The sequence below is a fragment of the Cebus imitator genome, unplaced genomic scaffold, assembly GCF_001604975.1.
Source record: "Cebus imitator isolate Cc_AM_T3 unplaced genomic scaffold, Cebus_imitator-1.0 Scaffold281, whole genome shotgun sequence".
Taxonomy (NCBI): domain Eukaryota; kingdom Metazoa; phylum Chordata; class Mammalia; order Primates; family Cebidae; genus Cebus; species Cebus imitator.
The window spans coordinates 2,512,289-2,534,249 of record NW_016107596.1 but is presented as its reverse complement, the minus strand read 5'-3'; the positions used below and the strand labels follow the sequence as shown (position 1 = coordinate 2,534,249).

General features: G+C 55.3%; 1 protein-coding gene across 12 annotated transcripts in view; it reads right to left on the bottom strand.

The window, feature by feature from the left end:
• Window positions 1–41: 41 nt before the first annotated feature.
• Window positions 42–21,961, bottom strand: part of ATP2B2 (ATPase plasma membrane Ca2+ transporting 2) — a 302,671-nt gene continuing 280,751 nt past the window's right edge. For 6 of the 12 annotated variants that reach the window (XM_017501478.2, XM_017501485.2, XM_017501486.2 and 3 more), the window contains 7 exons: window positions 19,761–19,867; window positions 19,107–19,298; window positions 16,494–16,707; window positions 14,296–14,507; window positions 14,049–14,156; window positions 12,037–12,219; window positions 42–3,103 (listed from right to left, as the gene is read on the bottom strand). In XM_017501478.2, coding sequence (XP_017356967.1) covers window positions 2,792–3,103; window positions 12,037–12,219; window positions 14,049–14,156; window positions 14,296–14,507; window positions 16,494–16,707; window positions 19,107–19,298; window positions 19,761–19,867 — 1,328 coding nt within the window. In that variant the 3' untranslated portion in view covers window positions 42–2,791. Of the gene's footprint in view, window positions 3,104–5,926; window positions 5,982–10,005; window positions 10,182–12,036; window positions 12,220–14,048; window positions 14,157–14,295; window positions 14,508–16,493; window positions 16,708–19,106; window positions 19,299–19,760; window positions 19,868–21,961 lie in introns of all 12 variants that reach the window. The other 6 variants (XM_037728849.1, XM_037728852.1, XM_037728848.1 and 3 more) reach the window with 4 other exon arrangements.

Sequence of the window (21,961 nt, the reverse complement as noted above, 5' to 3'; positions counted from 1 at the left end):
TGGGAGTCAGAAAGCCAGTGATTGAAAGCATAACCATTGCATAGTATTAAATGAACAGAGATGGTGAGTTCTTTATTTACAATTATTGTCTAGATAAAAAAATTCATAAAAACAGATGAATGGTCATAAATTATTTACCCCCTAATGGGGTGAACTGCCAAACGTACCCCATGCTGCTAGATATAGGACGCAGAGTGCAAGCTTTATGTACTACAGTGAGTTTTGACAAACCAATCATTTCCTGTGTGTGTGGATGTGTGTGCAAGTGTGAGAGTGAGGGGTGCGTGTGTGCAAGCATCCGTCATTCCTGACAAGAGAAGACCAACACGAATGTTGGCATTCTTCCATCGCTCCCTGTTCCCCAAGGCAGGCTCCGCTGAGAACCCTGCCTGGCTCCAAATGGACATGGAGCATGGTGTGCAAACACAGCTATCCTGATGTCATGGAATGAGGTCACAGACATATGACTGACCAAAGAAAGGGGGAGACGGAAAACCATGAGAAAGGAAACTCCAAAAAACACCATGTTCCAAGGCTGCCCAAGTTTTACACGCGCAGGTCTTTCCTTCCTCATAGGAGAGCAGTGGGCTGGCTTTGGTGGCGTTTGTATTGGAATCCAATAGCACATCTGAGGGCTGGTCACCCCTTTGGGTCTGTAGTTTCCTCTGCTGGATACATTCAGATATATTTCTTCACAACATTCAGGTGGTGCGCTCTTGAAAAGAAGGTCCTCTTTCCAGGAGGATTTTGCCAGGTGGGATGGGCTGACTTTGAACCCTGAACCCTCAAGTTTTTCCACAGCCATCCAGATGTAGGCCCTCCCAGCTGACTATGGCTCTTTTCCCGAGTGGCTCTCATCTTGTTTGCGGAAGAGTTCTCTGGGCCTGGAGAAGGGAAGGGGCTGGGCTGACGCAGCCACTGTGGGGAGGGTCAGCATGAGGAATGGATTTTGCAAGAGAGGCGGAAAGTGTTTGGTTTTCCTCAAAGCATGGGACATCATTGATCATGGTATTCAAAATGTCTTTTGCACTGTACAAGTTTATGGAAAAAGATCATATGCTGAAAAGTCTCAAAGCAAACTTTGTATTAAATACAAAAGTTCTTTTATGAAAAACGCTGAGACCCACAAAGTGCTTAGCAGTTAAGAGGCTGACATACAATTAAATAAGCTCTTATTAAGTGGGATTACTAGTGCTGTTGTCTTGGGGAAAAAATAACCACCTTTTCTCACCTGTGATACTGTAGGGTTTCAGAATGGCTTTCTGTTTGGGAAAGCAAGACTTGCTGTTAAAAGGCTACAGTATATATTGTGACTACAGGAAGACAATTTGGTTTAAAATCACACTGAATACATCTCAATATACACATCATAAGGTTCATTCGGATCTAAATAGTGCAGAGAAAAAGGCTATTCTTCTTCAAAAATAAAAATAAAAGCAGCAAGCCATACTGATCCTCATCCAATATGCCAACAGCTCAGATGCTGCCATTAATAAGGAAATAAACCTGTAAGTTACTAAAAAAAAAATCAACACAATACCATGTATAATATTTCAACACTACCTCAATCTCTGTACAGACAGTGCCAAAGAGAACCTGTGTTTGAAATGCTCTTAGTAAACTCAAGCGAGTTTCATTGAGAGAAAAGTCTTCGAGCAGTGCTTTGCAGATCCTGGCATCCTTGGGCCAGATGGCCGTTAGTGTTGCAAACCCAGGAAGCCTTCTCTCCTCCTCTCCCTTTGTCTACGGAGCATGTTGTTAAACCCTTCAGGATGGCAACTCAGTGGCATTTGGCTTCTGCCTGAGCCTCTCATGGTAGTGACAGTATTGAACGGAAACAGCAGGCAAAAATCAGAGCATGGCTATCATAAAACATCAAGGATGCAACCCAGGGGAAGTGTCTGTCGGGCCGAGCTGTTTTTATAGCATCTCGGCCACCAGTGTTCTTAAACCGTACAAATAGCCAAAGACATTATCTACAGGTTTGTAAACAAATTACATTCTTCTTTTAGGACATAAATAAGTTAAAATAGAGCAATTTAAGCAGAAACAAGGCAACATGCCGGCAAAGAAACTTTATATATCCATGTATATATATTTATATATATTTATATATATATATATCTACCTATCTATATGGACGTATACAGTCTTGGAGAAGTATACGTTGATATAGATACAAAGAAATGGATATAACCTTGTGAGTGTCTATGAAGTTCTTCGGTTCCATTGGTGCAAATCTACTAGGCGAGTTAAGCTCTGCAATTTCAAAAAGTTATTAAATTAATCTATACAACTGAGACCATGCTGCGCAAGCATTTCAAAAACTCACAGACCAGTGGATTGGATAAATAGTCTCAGAAAAGAGTCTGTTTGCAGTTCCCGCCTAAGAAAACAAACAAAAAAACCCCTCCCCAACCCCCCAAAACCAAACAAGGGGAGGACTGAAAGTGTACAGTACATTCATGCGGGGGACGTGGTGGCTGGGCGGGTGCATGGCTGGTCCATGTCTGGGTGGGAGCCAGGAAGGGCTTGTTTTGGGAAAACCGTTCACTCCCGTAAGCCCCCAGTGGAGATCCCGCCCCTTGCCTCGAAGTGAAAAAGAGTTCAAACAGCATCGCAGCCAGAGAAAGGGTCTGTTGGTGGAAACGTTGGTTTTCTCTCCAGTATTTGGTTTCCGGTTGTTGCTCGTTGCTGCTTGGGTGAGTTGGGTGCCTGGATGGATGGGTGCCCGGGAGGCGGGTGGCAGCGGGGTCCGTGAGGGCGGGCGGGGAGGTGACAGGGTCCTCAGCTAAAGCGATGTCTCCAGGCTGTGGATGGGGCTCCCTGGACTTGAAGAGGTAGCTGATTTGCTTGTGTCGGTCGTCAGGTTGATCCCACTGTCGATGGCGCTGTTGTTCTTGTTGAGCGATGATGGCGGGCTCGAGTTCTGCTTGAGCGCGGCATCTTCTTCCAGGTCGGTGTCGTCAATGAGGGGGATGTGGGGCTGGGAATCTTCGATCCGGAATTCAGGATGAGCCATGAAGTTATGGATGGAGGTTCGAGACTCAGGCTTTTCTAATCCTTCATAGAGAGAGCTACGGAACGCCTTCACGACGCGGATCTGCAAGGGAAGCACAGGGGTCAGGAGCACCGCCCGCGACCACAGCCAGGCTCGGGGGACTCACAGGAGGGGCGGGCGGGACAAGGGGTAGGACACAGCAGGCGGCTGGAATCCACAGTCGCTGGGTGTTATTAGCATCGACAGGAGGGGGGAGAGTCAAACAGGGGGCTCAGGTTATAGGCATCCTTGAGCTGGGTTTTAAAAATCGCTTTGGTTTTGGTAGAAACTACAGTGTTAGGACAGGAGGAATCACCAAGCACCATCAGAGGGATGTTGGGAAACAGTGGTTAAAGGAAGCGCAGTCGACTCCTGCGGGCACCCACACCTAGTGAGAGACTGAGCCTTGTTCACTTTGAAGCAGAGGTTCAACCATGCAGACGGGGAGGAGGACCAGGTGGGAATCAAGTGGGAAAGAGGAGAGGCTATTAAAAAATTCATCTTAGAAAAACCACACACAGTTAAGAAACCATACAACATGGAACAGGTTACGTGTCACAAACAGAGAAGGAACAGAAAGGAGAGATGGTTGGATGAGCTGGAATGGGAGAGACACATGAGGGCCAAACAGAACAGGAACATCGAACCCAAGGCAGCAAAGCAAACCAAAGCCAACCCAGGGCTTTCTGAGGTGCAGAGCAGAGGCAGCCAGAAAGCACATGGGAGCCGGCGGACAGGTGACATTCGGGGGCGGGCTGCATGCCACGCGGGGGCTGGGAGCCACACGGCACACGCAGACGGACACACAGCTACACTTGGAAGCCTGGACAATGTGAACGGAGGTCGTTTGTACCCAGCGTTTCTTTCCTTCATGCATTTGGGAGGTAAACACTCGAGTATAGACTCAAAGCCCTGGCCGGCCAGTCATTGGAGCTTGCTTTGGGGTCTCTTATTTCATGGGGGATTTTTTTTTTGTTTATTTGTGCTTTGAAAACACAAAACCAAAAAATGAGGCTGGAATCAGATGACCAAACCCAGCGCCAGTGGGATTTTGGGGTGTGTGCAACTGAGTCACAAAACAGCAAGTTCTTTCATTTTCTGTCTCAGTTGTGAACCATACATCCTGGGGCCTCAGTTTCCTCCGCTGAAGAATGGGAGGAGGCTGGTCATTGAGGCTTCAAGGCTGGTGGGAGGAGCACTGGACTTGGAGGCAGAAAGACCTGACCTGTGTCCTGGCTCTGCCACGTTGGGTGCCTTGACTGTGGACAAGCCACACTAGCTCTCTGGTTGTCCTCTGTCCTGCCTCACAGGGTGCAGAGGGACAGGACTCTCACTTGGAAGAGAGGTGTCCCTTCTCTGGACTCCTGGGAGGTGCAGCAGTGCCTATCATCTCAAGAGTCTGATGGGACTTGGGACAAAGGTGCCTCCTCCTCTCGTCCCAGCCGCAACTCAAAAGAGGTGGAGAAAACAAGGTGGCATTGGCACCTCCAGGACAGAGCCTTAGTCGGCTGCTGTGTGCAGGCCAAGTGGCACCCACCTGCAGAGCAGTGGCTGCCCTACACCACAGGCCTGCGGGGAGGCGGGGGACTGGGCGAGACGGTCGTGGGGAGGCCCTTGAAGTCCCAGGACTTGAGCTGTCAGTGGAACCCAGGGGTAGCTCCTTTGTGGGACCCTGGTGGGGAAAGCCCTCTTCCATGGAAGTGGAATTTCTAGGTGACAGTGGTTGATTTTAAGTGTCATCGCTGAAAGTTTGTTTTACTGTTGCAGAAGGAATTCTTTCTAAAGCGTGTTATACGCTTGTCTGGCTTCTAATTTAGAGTGCACAGAGAAGAATTTAACAAAGGTTTGTCATCCTTCTTGGTCTTAGGTAAGACCCCATGGATTGGCTTGTTTTTTCCCTTGCTGTCAGCCATCGCTTATTAGTTAGCTGACTTTTCTCTGTTTTCTGAAAAGCACCTCTGTCCTTTCACCTTGGATACTGTGAGCTGGGACTCCAGGGTATCCCACTGCTGGAATGGTGCTTTAAATAAGAGGCAGCAAGTGCCAAGCAACAGCCAGCCAGACATGGCCTTCATGCTGGTGCTCCATCATGGCCACTGTGGCTGCTCTGAGCTCTCTTTCCCCTGGAGTTCCTCCTTGTGGCTCTGCAGAGATGGTTCACATTCTGATCTCCTAATAAGTGAGCTGTTACACTCTTGATTAATTGAAAACAAAGAAGGCGTTGCAGGCCTCAGTGTTCTTATTTGTAGAATGGGAATAGCAGTCATGGCTGTAGCTGCCCAACCTGGTGCTCAGTGTGTTGAGGCTGAAGTGCAATTCAGATGGAACACCTAGTGTATGTGTGGGGCAGGGGGGTGGTGGCAGGACCCTGTCATGTGACTGACAACGCAGAGGGGATGACACACAATGAGATGAGTCCCCTCCACCCTCCCCCTGGCATGGAGACAACAGAAAAGATGAACTGCTCTGGACAAGACTGGGGACAAGACTTTTCGGGACACCCCGCCACGGCCATCTCAAGTCTCCACTTCGGTTCTCTCCAAGGCTGAAATGGAAAAAAATATGGGAAAAAAAGCTCTTCCATCTCCCCTCCCTGCCTACCCTAAAGGTGGGATTTTTTTTTTTTTTTTGGCATAGCTGCGTTTGGGCGTGGGGGTGAGGGGAAGGAGAGGAAGGGACCCGGTGAGTGGGGTTTCAGATGTTTTGGTTTCATCAGCACAAAGGGAACAGGGAGACCCGTGCCTGTTGTCAGAGGGCTCTGAGGAGATGCACAGGCCCCGGTCTGAGATGGGTTCGACATACTCGAATGTTTACCCGGCTTCAAGGAAGCCAAGAGTCTGGGATTGATTCACATTCATTTCAGGCTCAAGGTTAAAGACTCACAACCTCTTTTAATTTCACTCTCTCTTGCTGAACTCTGTGTCCAGGGTTCTCTAGCCCTCTAGGGAAACAAACACATGGAATATTCAGACAGCGGAGAGGTCTAGGGCCCCCCCACAAAGCAAGCCATTTCCTTGCCAACCCAAGGTTGTACTAAATTAGTTACCAGAACACTAATGAGAAGTCCAGCTTTCTTCCCTTTTCATTGTCTTCGTTTCTCCCCCTAACAGTGCACACTCCTTGCCCTAGGAGTCTTCAGAACCAGGAATCTGCAGGGGAAGTGGGAGCAGGAGGTGCCCTATCTGTCTAGAAAGGTGTGGCGTCCCGAATGTGGCTGGGACCTGGCTCACGGGGCCGGCTCTTGGCTTGGGTGGCCCGAAGGAGCAGGACTTCCACTGATAAACATGGAGCCTGCTACAGGCAGGCTAAGTACAAAGATGGTTTGAGATGAGTTAGAAACGTGAGGCGGTGAGAAAGAGTGGCTGTGTGGCTTTGCCTTGGATCGAAGTGTGAGGTGCCAATCTTGTCCTTGATCACCAGTGGGAAGGTGTCCTTCTCCCCAGTCCTGGCCATGCTGGTAGAGTTTCAAGCTGAGAAACAGCTTCCCTGACCTTCCCTGGACAACTGGCTCCTTTTCACGTGGGCGTGGGCATGGGCACTGGTTCCGAAATGGAAGTTCAGCCTCTGTGGCTCCAGGTCTATGGGCCTGCCTGGGAAGCGGTTAGAGCAGTGGGAAGAATGAGGGACTCCAGAGTCTGACCTCTTGACACACCCTTGCTGTGACCCTGGCCCCATCTGTGTCTTTCTCTGTGAAGTGGATATGTTGGCACGTCCTCCTGTCCTATATTTTAGTGGCAAGGCATCTGTGAAGAAAAGGGAGTGGGGAACTGCTCTGGAAATGTTGAGTGGGGCTCAGGTATAAGGCACTAGGGGTGTGCCATTAAGTTTCCAGGGCAAAAACAAACTCTCTTTTGAGTGTCAGAAGAGTGCACCGATTCATTCCCTCCTGAGAGTCCTCAAGCCATGTGCCTTGTGACTGCAGTCAGGCTTACCACGTGTGTCTGTCTGCTGGGGCCTTTGTCTCATGGTGGTGCCATGGGAGGGGAGGGCCTTTGATGTGTTCAGGGGCTTTCCTCACCCCAGTGTCCCGGGTCAGAAGTCAGGCCCTGTCCCAGGCCTTTGTGGTCAACTCTTGATAACCCAGGGGACAGGGGATTGACTCCTTCCAGGGCACACCGGCTGCAGGTGTTTTTGCCTCAGCAGGCAAATGGCCAGCCACCTCTGTCAGGGAATCCCCAGGAAGCAGATCCTGCTCAGAAGGCTTGTGGGGGTATGGTAGGGGTGAAGGAGTTGCGGGGCAGTGGAGTTGCCCACTTCCTCATCCCATCAAATTGAGGTCCTTCTCTCACTTCCCGGGCACCTGTCTAAACCTCCCTGTGGGAGGAAGGCATACTGGCTTCTTCAGGGACCTTGCCTGGTGTCCAGAGGGCCCTCAGAGTCCTTGGAGACCAGAGGAGGCAGCACTGTTGTAGCCACTATTCAAGCAAAGTAGGCACGAGGCTGTGTTGTCTAAATGTGTGCACTGAGACCACAGAGGCTGTGATCCTGTCTGGGAACCAGTGCCCTCGGGCAGGGGTTTGGTCAGGCTCTTTTTTAAGACCACACACTCAGGAAGGGTCTCAGGAGGGACCCAGAATGACCGGCTGGATTCTGTCACAGAGAGGGAATGTGAGATTCTCCAGGATGCATGACGCGGGGAGAGGCAAGATGGTGAGCAGGGCGGGGAGCCCTGCTGGGTCCCCTGAGAGGATGAGGAGTTAGGGCAAGGACTGTCAAGTCAGCTTTGGCTGAGCCTCTGCCTGGGCTTCTTTTCCAAGACTGTTCCAAAGTTGGGGTAAGCATGGGCTACAGGGGACTGATCTGGAAGGAGGGTCAGTTTAGACACCACACTTCTGTCTATGCATTTCTGCAAAGAAGCGTTGTTCCTGGACTGGCCCTATTGAATGGTTTTAAAATGATGCAGAAGAAAAGCTGGGAAAGAAGTGGCTGGGGTTGGAGAGGACAGCTCTTGCTTCTAGACTGTGAAAGCTGAGACGAGGGGCTAACTCAGGGAAGACGGCCAAAGGTGGTGGGGGTGCCCAGCGATGGCGGGTGCACTCTGTCGTGGAAGGCTGAAGTGTTGCCCTTCAAGAAAAAGGCTGAACTGGAATGGATGAAGAACTGAGCCTTCACCCCGAAGCCAGACTCCTGGCAGACAGCACCAGCTGGAGGGCTGTGGGAATCACCGGGAGGGGCGGCAGGAATGGAAGAAGTGGATTCTTCCCCCGGTAGCTCTCCCTGACAGGACACTTGGTCACCGCACCTCAGGATAGTTGGGGATGCTGAGCAAGGCTAGAGCTGAGCTGGTGCAGGGACAGAAAGGAACTGGGAGGTCAGCTGGAGAGGCCGCCACTAAGGCAAGAGCTCTCTGGTCTAAAGGGGAGGAGGATGGGACCAGTGTTGCCTTCCCCAAGAAATTCTGGCAGTGGCTGCCTAGTGACGGTATCTCATGGAAATGTGACTCAGATCCCATCTGCTCAAATGCATCTCCATTTCATCTCGGCTCCCCGGGCCTCCCCAGCACTGCGTTTCTGTGCTGACCAATGAGCACTGAGGGGCTCCTTCCCTGCTTTCTGCTTCCTTCCTGCCACTGTGGGGTGTGGGCATTTGCTGTCAACAGGCTCTCTGTGGCCCGCCCCTCCTGCTGGAGGCGCTGAGGGAGGTGCTCCCACTAGAACATGGGGCTGCCTGCTTGGCTGTAGGGGGTTGTGTTGTGGGGGTTCTGGTTCTGGATGGGGGTACAGGCCCTTTATAAAGTTTCAAGAGATGAGCTGGAGTCTTTCTCATCAAAGAAGTTGGAGGCTAAGACTGACACTATGTCAGCTGGAGAAGACCAGAACCAGGGGATCCCCTGCAGTTCAGAAGGGCCTGACTTCTGAAATGCCTGGAAACAAAGACTTGTTCCCCATGGGGCCTGAAGCCACAGGTCCAGACAAAGAGCCAGATAAAGCCAGTGATAAGCGCTATAGATCAGAAGTAGTGTTTGAGATGAGCTTGGCAGGAGGGAGATGAAGGAGGGGCCAGAGTCCCAGACCATGCCTCAGATGAAAGAGGGCAGGATGCCGAAGGGTAGATCAGGTCCCTCTGGGCCTGCTGGCACCCAGGCAAGACGTGAGGCTCGACCCACCATTTTCTACCATGGGTCAAGCTGAATGGGCCAGGAACTTTGTCTTTTCCAGAAAGGCTTGGAACTTCAGCGTGTTCCAAGCTCTGCACAGGGAAAGGCATCTGCAGGGCAATTAATGCTGTCAAAAGTGCAAGGGGAGGAGGGATGGGAAGCGGACAGAGACTCTGAACTGCTGGGATGGGGCCTCCAGGCTGTGAGCTCCTCCATGGCCTGGGACCCCTGGCTGACTATGACTCTGATCTGCAGTGACCTCTTGACTCAACCATCCCGCTTGACCATGAACCTCATTGCTGTGGGTGCCTCCTGACCAGCTGGGAAAGCCTGGATGATGTGACCCTCTCCTGCTGAACCCCAATGTGACTGTGACCCTGAGGGGCTTGCTCCCCTTGACCCACAGTGACCCTTCTGCTGACTCTGACTGCAAGACTGGGACCTCCTGTCCAACTCCAACCCTTGCTTTGGCGGTCCAGGCTTTTCCTGACTACCTTTGACCCTGGGCCAGTGGGACACTCTGTGTCCCCTCCATGACTGACCCCTCTGGCTGCCGGGACCCTGTGGTGGATTGGGACCATTTGGTCACTGATGCCCTCTTGATCAGTGGCGATCCCTTTGCTGGACCAGACTCTCTGGCCACTTGGGACCTTAACAACCCTCTGACTGACCCTGGTCCACTGTGTGACTGCCACCCCATGACTGGCTACGCTCTTCTGACCAATGGGACCCTCTTCAGTGGCTGTGACCCTTCAGCCCCCTGGGCCTGATCGTGACCAGCTGCCCCCCATGTCTTCTGGTGCCCCAGCCCCTGCCCGCCTGGGAGCTGGCGTGGGCAGTGCCAGCCGGAGGCAGTAAGGAGTCACACTCACGCCCGGCTGCAGCAGGAGGAAGGCTGGTCGGAGAGGAAAGAGCATTGGACAACGACACGCGACTAGGGCTAGAGAGATTGGCTACGTCCTGGCTCTGGCTGGTGACCGAGGACTGTCTCCTCAGGGCCCCCTGAAAGGAGGCCCCGCTCTTGAAAGTATTGACTACTTCAATCTGCAACGGAGGAGAGAACGAGACAAGTTGCGAGAAGAACGAACACAACAGCTACATGACTGACAGGCGCAATGTCACAAGAACAGCCGCAGCCACGGCGACAATGACAACGTCACTTAAATCAAAACAAAAAATACCAAACACACTCCAAGGCTCTGAAAGATGTCTGCTCAGCTCTGGGCCCACCTGCAGGCTCCAGGGTCCCCAGGAGGACACAGGGGGTTTGGCCTTTGTCCTGTGCTAGTGGCTGAGGGGCCAGTGGGCTGGGCAAGGGCAGTGGGGGAGGCAGTGATTAAACATCGTGTCTGGAGGGAAGAGAGCAGTGTTCGGCCTCCCTCCGGTGCAGGCGTGGAGCTAGAGGGTGTGGTGGGGGCCTGGAGGTGGACAGAGCTTGGCCCAAATTCCAGTTCTGTCACTTACTAGCTAGGTGACCTTGGGCAAGTCACCTTTCTGATTTTCTTGTTTTTAAGAAGGGTCAATGCCACCTGCCCGGCAGGGTCATCTGTGAGTGGCAAAGCACCTGACCCACGCTAGTGTTCCACAAGAGGCAGGCAAGACAGGCGCCCCTGCCCACTCAAGAAATCGCAGTCCTTGCTTCCTCCTATAATTTGCAGACTCCTGCATGCCTTTGCTGCCAGGGCGGTGACAGCAGCAGAGCCATATTCACTGTCCTGGACCTCCCAGGAGGTGGGGGTCGGCTGGGTGGGCTGGCTGCCAAGGTCCTAATCGGGGAGGTGAGCCAGGCCTGTGTCAGGCAGCTCTGGGACTGAAACCTGTTTCCAGTCCCTGCCCCAGCTGTGCCAGCTCTGTAGAAACAGCCATCTCCTTCCTAGACCTCGATAACCTCTACACGGGGAGTCATCTCTGCCTCCCAGTGCTGTGAAGGTCACATAAGGTGAGGTTTGGGACAGGGTACAGAGGAGCGGGAGGTGACCCAGGTGAGTTATCTGCTACATTGGATGGAGATGAGGTACTGGGTTATGCCTGGCAGGACGGTGGCCAGGTGGGTACCTCTACACCACGCTTCTCCCAAGTGTGCTGGGGCGTGGAGGAGCTCCCACTCCAGCTCCCTGGGTGGTCTGGGCAAGAGACCCGCAGAATCCCTTCTGACCCTCCCCTCGCAGGGCTGTGATAGCCCCTGTGAGCTACAACACCTGCCCAGACATAAGGGGCCCATGTGAGAGCGTGTGGGGTGTATGTGTGGGGAGGGGCGCGGACACAGGTGTGTCATGTGCCATATGGCAGCCATGCTGTCTCTGCTCTGGGGAAGAAACCTGCTTCTAGCTGGCTATGCCCTGCACCTGTGCTCCCCTGGTGTGCTTGGTGTGTGCATGTGTGTCTATGTGTACCTGGGGATGACTGACATTTGCTCCCCACAGCCTCTCCATACCCTGGGAAAGCTCGGGAGAGTGACTGAAGCCCCTGTGGAGGTGGTAGACCCCCAAGCTGACCACCAGGCCCTGGGGGACCCTGGGCGACCTAGCCTTGCACAGCCCCTCCTGGTGGCTGTCCCCAGCCCTGAGCCACAGTCCCCTCACTCACCTCTGTCCTCAGAGCCACCCTTCCCCACCCTCTCAGGGAAGCCCCCCTGGAGAGCATGGTGGGTGTGACCCCTACCATATCACCTTGCTGCCCCAAGAGGACACAATGGGACCTCCCTGAGGAGGTCATGCTGTTCCTTAGCAGCCACAGGAGAGTGCACAACGTGGGTGTGCAAGTGGCTGGTGAGATCTGGCGGGTAGCCCTCCTCCCTCAGCACCAGAGCTGGGCCCTGGGGGCAGCACAAGCACACTCACCTCCATCCCCTGGCCCGCCCTGGCCAGGCCTGGGCCCAGCCCCTAAGAGCCTCCTGTACCTGTGTCTGGATCCGATTCAGGCCTCGGAACCACAGGATCTGGCCCCGCCGCAGCTCCCGCTCCGCGTGGTCGATCTCCTCCACGTCCTCGTTGAGCTCCTCCTCCGGGATCTCCTCCTTCTGCGTGAGCCTGCCTGCCTCCTTGAGGAACTTGAGCCTGCTGGTCGGGATGGTGGCGATGACCTGCAAGGGACTCTGGCCATCAGGACGGAAGGGCTGTCCTTCCTGGTGACCTTCTTTCCCTGACACCCGCTCTTCTACCCCCCTCCTCCTACCCACTCGCCCAGGCACATGATCAATTCACTCCTTCACCCACCTCACCTGTTCCTCAGCCCAGTCTTTGACAATTTCTTAATGATATGCTTTTTAATTCACTCATTCAGAGTTGGGGGACACAGTGGACAATCTTGGCCTCTAGGAGTTGGACACATGTGGCTTTGAATATCCCAGACAGCTCTGGTCCTGTGGCCTTGGGCAAGTCATTTAGCCTCACCAAGCTTTGGTTTTCCTAGCTGTAAAATGGGGGCCGCTCTGGGTGTGGTGGGAACTGGGCATGGTGGAGGGTCTAACTCATCCTGCATGAGCCTGGCCTGTGGCTGGCCCTCAGCTCTCCTGGGGTCATCTATTCCTCTGTCCCTTATTGCTCCTGAGGTCACTGGACCCTGAGGGCAGCCAATCCTGGACTGGGAAGGCAGTATGGGAAGAAGCTATGCCTTCATTCCTAATCTTCCCCAAAGGGCTTGTCCGTGGGGCTGAGGACCCAGACACCGGCCCTACAGGGAGGCTGAGGTGGCAGATGTCAGAGGCCCCTTCCATCTCCTGTAGGGACAGACAGGCACTGGCTTGAATGCAGCCTCAGGGGCTCCCTGGGAGTGTAAGGTCAGCACTGCCCGCAGGCATTAACCTTAGTCCTCTGAGTCCATTCCCTCAGACACTGGGCCCAGCCCCCAAGAGCCTCCTGTAGGGTGCGGAGCCCAGTGGGATAAAGATGGCCTGGCCCCCAGGGTGCCCAGGGAATGGAGTTGCTAAGTCACACCTGGTTAATCACTCTCCAAAGCAACTCCAAAGGTTAGAGGAAGTCCTTCTGAATGAAATGAAACTTTATTTATCTTTTAGTTAACTTTTGCCACTGTAGCTTCTCACCCTATCCTGCAGACAGCTTGAAGGCAAGAACAATGTCTTCCACCCATGGGGTTCCACTGCCTGGATGTCTAGCACCTTGGGAATAAAGCCCTGTAGGCCCTGAATTAGTTCTGGGTCCTCCTCCCAGGCACTGTGTCCTGCGTCAGGAGCCTTTGAGCTGCACGCTGTCAGAGCTGGGATGGGGTCTGGAACTCAGGCAAACGTAGCAAAAGGAACTGGCAGGAGAATATTCTGAGGTCAAAGTAGAAGGGCCCCTAAAGAGCCTCCAACCCAGGGGTCCCCAGAGCAGGGGCAGTTCTCAGATGGCCACAGGCACAGCACTGAGTAACACTGCAATGTGGCAGAGTGTGTCCCGCTAGTGATCTCTCTGAATGCTGCAAAGGACCCTGATTGACACCAGTGGGCCACCAGTGCCTGCAGACCACTGAATCGTCTCCCTTCCTAACAAGCTACTTCAGCCTTGAATCCCTGGCAGGCCACGGCTCCTAGATAGAGTTTAATAAATCATTCTTATTACATTAATGTTTTTGCTAGCTTCCATTTATAACAAGTGATACTGATTTTCCAGTTGTCTTGGTAATATGATGTTGCCTTTTAAAACAAATTTAAGTTAAAAAAAAAACTGATGTGATCGAGAGAAAATATTACATAAACAACAGGAGCAGTGGTAGATAAAGGAAAAATCAGAGCAGTGGTACCCACAGGACCAGTATGGGACCTGGGACAAGCCCCCTTGCTCAGATGTCCAGAGATAGGGAGGGCCTTGCCTGGGGTCTGGCAGCCCGTTTCTGGGGGTCCTGGTTTCTCCAGCCAGTGCTGTCTCCCTTGCCCTTCTAAGAGGCACCTCCTGTGACCTACCAGGAACTTACCTGACCCCAAACGAGCTCTCCTAACCCAATGAATATGCACCACATCCACTGGTCCAGCTGTAGTGGAGAGCAGCTGAATGGCTTCCCTCCAAACTGCACGATCACTATCTGGAGGTCAGAGGGGAGCAGAGAGAGAGAGAGAGGCTGTCAGGGGTCAGCACAGAGGGCTGGGCTCTCAGAGCCCTGCCCAGGGGCTCCGGCTGCTTGCTACCCACCCCAGGCCTGGTTAGGGTGGGGGCCTTACTACCTGGATGGCAAAGGTGCCCAGCACGATGGTGCAGAAGATGGGGTTCCGGAAGATGCCGTCAAAGACATTGCGCTCGCCGTGGATCTTGCGGGCGTTGATCTCGTTGAAGAGTTGCATCATGACAAAGGTGTTGAAGATGATGGTGTAGTGTTCTGAGGGCGGCGAGTGCAGGGGTGCATTCCTCCCGCTGTCAATCTGGAACATCTTCTCGCCTGCCAAGTGAGAGGGCAGGGCTGGGCTGGAGGCAGCGGCGGGGGCATCAGGGGGGAGATGCCTGGCCCTTCGTGGGGGCCTCTTCTGAGCAGCGAGGTGCGTCTCCAAGACACCAAGGCATGCTTGGACACTGGGGGCCAGGTGGCCGTGCTGTTGGCTGGTCAGAGAGCAGGAGCAAAGTTTCGGCAAAACCCTTTCTCCTCTGGGGGAGAAAGGCCTTGGGGAACTGTCTTCCACTTTTGCTGTGGAAACCTGATAAAGGTGAATGGCCAGCCGTGTAACTGGGTGACATGCTTGTAAAAAGTGACCCGAGACTGGCAAACATTCTGGACGGTAAGGACAGGATACCTGTGGGGGCCCCGCGCTGCCCCAAGAGTGCTGCTGCTTGTACTCAAGCATGTCCCTTGCTGAGACCTCTGCATGCTCATGGGGCTGTTACTGGAGATGCCAATTACTATATGGAGCCCAGGGCCTCTGGGCCAGGCTGGCTCCGGACTCTCCCAGTGGCTTCATTCTAACACCTGAGCTATCACATGGCGGGGCACTGCTGTGTAGATGCCGCTGATGGCGTGTGTGATGCAGTCCTGCATCCTTTTTGCTTTGCTTTGTTTTTGAGATGGAGTCTCGCTGTTGCCAGGCCGGAGTACAGTGGCGTGATCTCAGCTCACTGCAACCTCTGCCTCCTGGGTTCAAGCGATTCTCCTGCCTCAGCCTCCCAAGTAGCTGGGACTACAGGTGCTCACCACCATGGTAGAGATGGGGTTTCTCCATGTTGGCCAGGCTGGTCTCGAACTCCTGACCTCAAGTGATCTGCCCGCCTCAGCCTCCCAAAATGCTAGGATTCCAGGCGTGAGCCACTGCGCCCAGCCAAGTCCTATGTCTTTTTGCATGGCTGAGTGGTGCCAGATGGCTTGTAGAGTTTTCTGGGTGATGTCCCAAGACAACCCAGGGCAGGTGCTGCCCAAGTGGCCAAGCCAGCAAGCTGACCAGGACCCCTGCCCTCCTCTCCTCTCCCATCTCTTCTCTTCCTCTGAGTCTCTTCTAGTTCTGCATATAGATGGCTTCCTCTAAGCCTTTTCATGATAAGTGTTACAACAGTAAAATGTGTCCCGACAACACACTGCTTTCAAAATGTATAAAAGGTGACTGCTTTTGAGGAATAGGATCCATGTCCCACGCCGTCACACTCTGGGCTCTGGGGATGAGTGAAAGGCCAGCTCTAGGAGGCTCCTGTAAGGGGAGCACGGGCCCCGACTCCACGTGGGACTGTGGGCCAGACCCTTCCCCTCTCTGGGCCTCTGTTTCTTCACCTGTGACCTGGGGGTAGCTTTACTGGGATTGTCTCTGAAGCATCTGTGGAAACCAGGCCAGTCTTAGCCCCAGCCAGTCCTGGTTCTGTGTCTTTTCATCAGTCTGGCTGTGTGCCCTTGGGCAAATCACCTTACCTCTCTGAGCCTTGGTGCCCTCGACTGTAAGGTGGAGTGGAGCCAATGTGCTTGCCTCACTGAGTGGAAGACCCAACCAGGCAGCCCAAGTGGAAGCGTTGTGAGAATCGGCGGTGGTGTGGGCATGTGTGCCTTTCCCAGGAAGCCTCGCTGAAGGTCCCTTCCACAGGGCCAGGATAAGGCACTGGAATGGGTCTCAGAAGGGACGAGTCACCCCCCACAACCTCAGGAGCCTCCGGGGCTGCCATGCAGTACTTCAGCACCAGACAGGGCCTTGCACAGTGTGTACTTGGTGCTGGGATCTGTCACCAGTGGAGAAAGCCACCGATGGCTTTGGGGTCAGCCAGAGCTGGGACAGGGTCAGGTCCTGTTCATGACTTGCTGGTGTGACTTTGGGCAACTTACTTGCCTCCCTGGGCCTCAGTTTCCCCACTAGCAAAACAAGAGGGGTTGTGACTCCAGAATGCTTGGTGGGAGCCATGGTGCACCCGGAAGGCAGTGGCCCCGCCTGGGAGAGGTGTGGGTGGGCGAGGCGCTCACCAACAAAGAGGAGGGTGAAGATGAGGGCGAGCTGGTAGACAGCGTGACCCAGGATGTTCTTCATCATGGTCCTGGAGATGAGCGGCTTGTTACGGCCGTACGGCTTCCTCAGCAGCAGGGTCTCCGTGGGCGGCTCGGTGGCCAGTGCCAGTGAGGCAAACGTGTCCATGATGAGGTTCACCCAGAGCATCTGCACGGCCTTCAGAGGGGAGTCCTGGGGATGGGCGGGAGAAAGCTGTCACCTGCGCGCCCACCTGCCGCTGTGAAGTGCTGGGCGGGCTCATCGTGTTGTGCCCACAGGCTCCTGCTAGAGGCTAGAGGCTGACCTGCCCCTTGGCTCCCCAACAGGCATGGAGCCATTCTCTGACACCCTCTCTGGAGAACACGCAGACCCGCCCACCTCAGCCCCATCTTCCCCACCAGGGGAAGTTGAGTCCCCCGCAGGCCCAATCACCACCAGCTCCCTGCCTTCTGGTAAATTCAGCTGCATCTCACCATCTTCCCCCTTACCCCCAGCCCCTGAGGAGGGGTCTCTCTTGGCTGAGGCCAAGACCATTCCCACCACCTCCGGTGTGGGCTCCTGCCCCCTCCACCCCGCTGCCTCTTCCCCCTCGGGCTCTCCTACCAACAATGCCCATCCCTTGCCCTCAATTTCTCCTCCCCTCTTATCATCCCACCTTACCTTAAAAAATCATTGTGCGTATCTATGACTTAAAAATGAATACATTTCAAGGTAGGAAATGTTGACAAGGAATAGCAGAAGCAGCTAAAACTTGTCAAGGACCTCACTCCTTGTAGGTCACCGCTGTCCAGGTTCTGGGAGGGACCCTTCCAGGCCTGTCTCTGGCTGAGTGGAGCTGGGTCTGCTATTCCCATCCTTCCTCACACCCCCACACGTCTTGTCCACAGCAGCCAGACTTTGGTCCCTCCACACTTCCAGAATGCTCCCCTCCAATGTCACCAGCACGTCCCGTGTCATGAGTTGCAGGACCTCCTCTCCGCCTCATGTCCCTGACCTCGCCCCGGCACCAGGCCACTGCCTCCCACTCGCAGTCCTGACCTCAGTCTCCTGGTTGTCGTCCTCCCCTCCTCCTAACTCTGTGTTCCTGCCTTAGCCCCATTCTCCTCTCCCTGTGGCTTTAGCCACATCCACCTAGAGGCCTGTGGAACACCTCCTCCAGGAAGCCCCCAGAGCCTGTTAGCTCAACAGCCCGAACTGATTACTCTTCCCACCTCTGTACTCTCCCAAAGCCCCAGATACCTGCATCCCTTCCACTCATCACCTCCCAGGTGTCATCACAGCCCCTGTTCCTGGCCCTTTTTCCCGCCTCCTCCCTGCCTCAGCCTTGCTCCCCCTGCCCCGGCCTCCCTACCCCAGGCCTTCTCTGATTCCATATGCCTCGGGGTCAAGCGTGCCTGTCCTCCTTGAGGACATGGCTTGCCACCAACTCAATCGAAGACCTCAGGCTGACAGTTGTCTCAGAACCTCAGTTTCCTGTCTGGCATCAGGACCTTTCTGGTCTCCAGGTTGCTGCTGCCCTGGTAGTGTCCCTCAAGCTGCCACTAGAGGGAGCATCTCATCCACAGACCAGGAAAGAGGACCCGTCTGAGCAAAAGGAAGCCCCCAGCCACCCTCCCAAGGCACTGAGGCTCTGGGCTGGGATAGCTGGAGCTGCCACCTATATTCCCCCAGCTCAGGAAGCAACAGAGAGGGGAGCAGTGTTCCAGAGCCACACAGCTCTTGGGGAAGTGCTGCACTCTGGGCCTCTGGGGGCTGCTGCGGGCAGGGGCTTGTCTGCCCAGGTGGCTACTGGGAGGGCTGGGCCTCGGGGATCCACTGGGGCTAAGGGAGACCCATCCTTGCCTCCCCGGCTGGGCTGGTTAGCCCCTGTGGGGAGGCAGCCAGGCGGGGTAACAGGAGGCTGCAAGGTCAATGGCAGGTCCCTGGCCAGTTTATCCTCTGAGCCTCAGTTTCTGTCTCTGTAAAATGGGATCTTCACAGTTCCCGCCTCGTGGAGCTGCGATGAAGAAGCAGTGAGTCTGCAGACATCCTGGGCCTGCCTGCCAGGCTCAGTGCGTGCGGCTGCTCGAGACCCCGTCGTGGCATCTGACCAGACTCCTCTGTAACACTCCCAGTGAGCGACCCCCCCGACTCCCTCTGGCTGTCCCCACCCCGCACCTCCGAAGGTACTCCGAGCTCCAGCCCAGAGCCAGGCCCTCACTGGCTCTTTGTTTTCACCCCACTGCCTGATCCCCCTTGGGCCCTGGCCTGCCCCTACCTCCCTCTGCCCTCCTGGTGGCCAAGGACCCTGTCTTCTCTTGAGGATTCCCTCTCCTGCCTCCTGCAGTGAGGGCCAGGCTGTGAGCCTGACAGCTCCCATTTGCTGGGCGACCTTGAACAAGTCATGCCACCTCTCTGAGCCTCATGTCCTCAATTCCCCTGGGGCCAGTGCCTGCACCTGAGCTCTTCGATGCAGTTTGTGGCCCTAGCAGGCTCTCCATCGATGGGTACCTCATCCCCGGCTGTTCTGATGTGGATTACCCTAAGGGCTCCGAGCCTCTTTGGGGGTCTCTGCCTCCCCTGGGCTTTGGTATGGCCTCCTGAGGACCCACCTGCGTGATGCAGGCACCTGTGAAGGCCACAATCACGGCCACCACGTTGACTGTGAGCTGGAACTGCAAGAACTTGGAGATGCTGTCGTAGACGTTGCGGCCCCACATCACTGCCTTGACGATGCTGCTGAAATTGTCATCGGTAAGGATGATGTCTGAGGCCTCCTTGGCCACGTCAGTGCCTGCGATGCCCTGTAGGGACACGGACAGCAAGCTGGGTGGGGTGGCCAGGGGAGTTGACCACTTCTAGCATCGCCATCCTCACCCCTCCACATCCTCAGCTACGCAACTCCCCAGTACACACACCCAGTGGACTCAGCACAGCCAGACCACACAAGGACACCCCGCTCTTCGTGCTCCTCACAGACCCAGCCTCCTTCTCCCTTGGGAAGCCTCACCCTGGCCCCCTCTCCGGCTCTGTTCCCTTCTTCCTCAACCTGCAACTGCCCCCCTTCACACAGCTCCCCCAGAGCAAGGAGCATCCCACGCCTTTCCAGGAAGACCTCAGGGCCAGGCTGAGCCTCGAGAACGGTGGGCACATGTGGCGGATGGCAGGTGGGCCGAGTGAACTGGGGCCCCCAAGCAGCCAGCCCAAGGCCATGTAGCCCAGTCTCCCCAGCCCCACCACCCAGGCCCTCTGCGGGCCGCTCCTACCATGGCGAAGCCCACGTCGGCCTTCTTGAGTGCAGGCCCATCGTTGGTCCCGTCCCCTGTCACGGCCACCACCTGCCGCTGCTCGGTGTGTGTGCTGTCAATGATGCCTGTGGGAGCAGGAGTGTGCTCAGGCCCTAGGCCACTCACAGAGGGGGCAGCCCCGGCCAGCCATGGCCCTCGGAGGGGCCTGGCTGGGCATGGCTTCCTCTCTGGTCCCTGCCCAGCTGCCCCCTCTGTCCAGGCTCTTCCCAGCTCCAGGCTGGCCTACAGCTGCCAGCAGCATGCACTGGGCTCCTTATTGGGCTGGTGCCAGCTTGGGGCCCCCCGTGGCCCGGGCCCTACTCATCTCTCCAGCCCCCTCTTTGCTCTCTGCAACCCGTGGCCACATTGGCACCCACCCTAACCAGAAACACTGCATCCTCTAACTGTGCTCAGGGCCCACTCCGCCTCTGCAGGCTCCCAGCGTTTCAGCAGGACCCCATCATCTGTTCCTCCCAACGCCACTAGCCAGCACCTTCTCCCTGGGGAGTCCAGGCTTGTCGTGGAGGCCTTGGCTTTGCCATTTGCCAGTGACCTCTGCCCCACCATTCTGACCCTGACCTCTCTCCAGACATTCATCTTCAATAAAACATTCGGCAGGGAACAAAATGAATAGGTGACATGCGCCCTAGTCACTGAGCTGGGGCCGGTGGAACAGGATGGGTGAAGGAGGTCATTGGTGAGGACCTGCAGAGTTTGTGGGACTCCTCATTCACGGGGCTCACAAGCAGGGATGTCCGTGGGCAGGTCAGGAATTTGAGTGTCAGCTTCCATGCATCTCTCTTTCATTCTGCACATCACATGTATCACCAAGACCTAACAATTCTGGCTCCAAAATCCCACCGAAACCCTTCCTTTTCTCTCTGTCCCCATCCTCTGCCACCAGCATCACTGAGTTTCCTCTCACTGACTCTGGGCTCCCCTTCCAACCTGCTTCCCCACAGCAAGTCCAGGATCTAACACCCATATCTGAACCAGTCCCCTCCCCTAGAACATCATTCTGCTTGGCCTCAGGATAACATCCATGTTCTCAGCTCCACTTACGAAGTCCTCTTGACCAGGCCTCACCCACACCCTGACCTCTTCTCTCATCCCCTGGCCACCCCCGATCAGTGCTTGCAGTCCCACAGAGCTGGCCCCCACTGGCCCCCACTGACCCCGTCTCTGCGTAGGCTGCTTCCTCCGCCAGAGGTACTCCTGTCACCCACCTGTACTGCATTTTTGGCTCAGATGCTGCTTTTCCCAAGAAGCCTTTCTAACCCTCTGAGGACCCCTGCCCGCCGTAATCAGGCCCCTGTAACTCTATGTGCTGCTCCGTCCTTGTGCATCTCTCTGGTCTGTGCCTAGCAGACAGGGGCAGCTGGAATGATGGGCGGAGTTCCACGACTTGGGGCACATGCCCCCCAGTGCTCCCTGCAGCTCTCCCCTCTTTCAGGCCCAGCTGCAGTGCCGTGTGTTCTGGGAATCGTCCTGGGCTGCTCCCGCCCAGCTGGTATCGAGCCCACAGTTCCCCTGTCCCGGACTCAGCCTTTCTGAGCTTGTCCACTGGGCAAGTTAGGCCTGAGTCTCCACAGTTCCCTCAGTCAGCCTGGGGGCTCCTCCAAGGCAGGGAGGGGTCAAATTTCCGCCCTGCGGCTCCCGAGCAGCACGGACCTTTGCATGGCCCGAGCCGTGCGGAAAGCTGGGCGGAAACCTCTCCCCAGACCTCCTCCCTGCCTCCAGTCTTGGGGTGGCCTGACTGTGTACAGCAGTCACCAGGGCCTTCCTGTGGCCGCCTCCTATGGTCACATTTCTGTTCTGTCCCGCAGACCTCTCAGCAGCTATTCCCACCGTGGGCCACACCTTCCTCCTCCACAGGCCTCCTTCCTTGTCTTCCCCGCTCCACTCCCTCCTGGCCGTCCCCGGCCCCTCTAGCCTCTGCCCCTTGGTCTCCTCTGGTAGGTTCTCAGCCTCCACCATCACTCAGGCAGCTCTTGGGTTCTGCAGCTCCTGTCTCCCCACCCACATGTGCCACCCAGGACTCTGTGTCAGGCCTGCTCTCCCTACTGGCTCAATGTCCAACTCTCTACTCCAACAGGTGTAGACTGAGGGGGTCCCAGACCCTCCTGCTCCTCATCCCTCCATGACATCCAAACCCCCCGCCCAGCTCAGACCCCTCCACC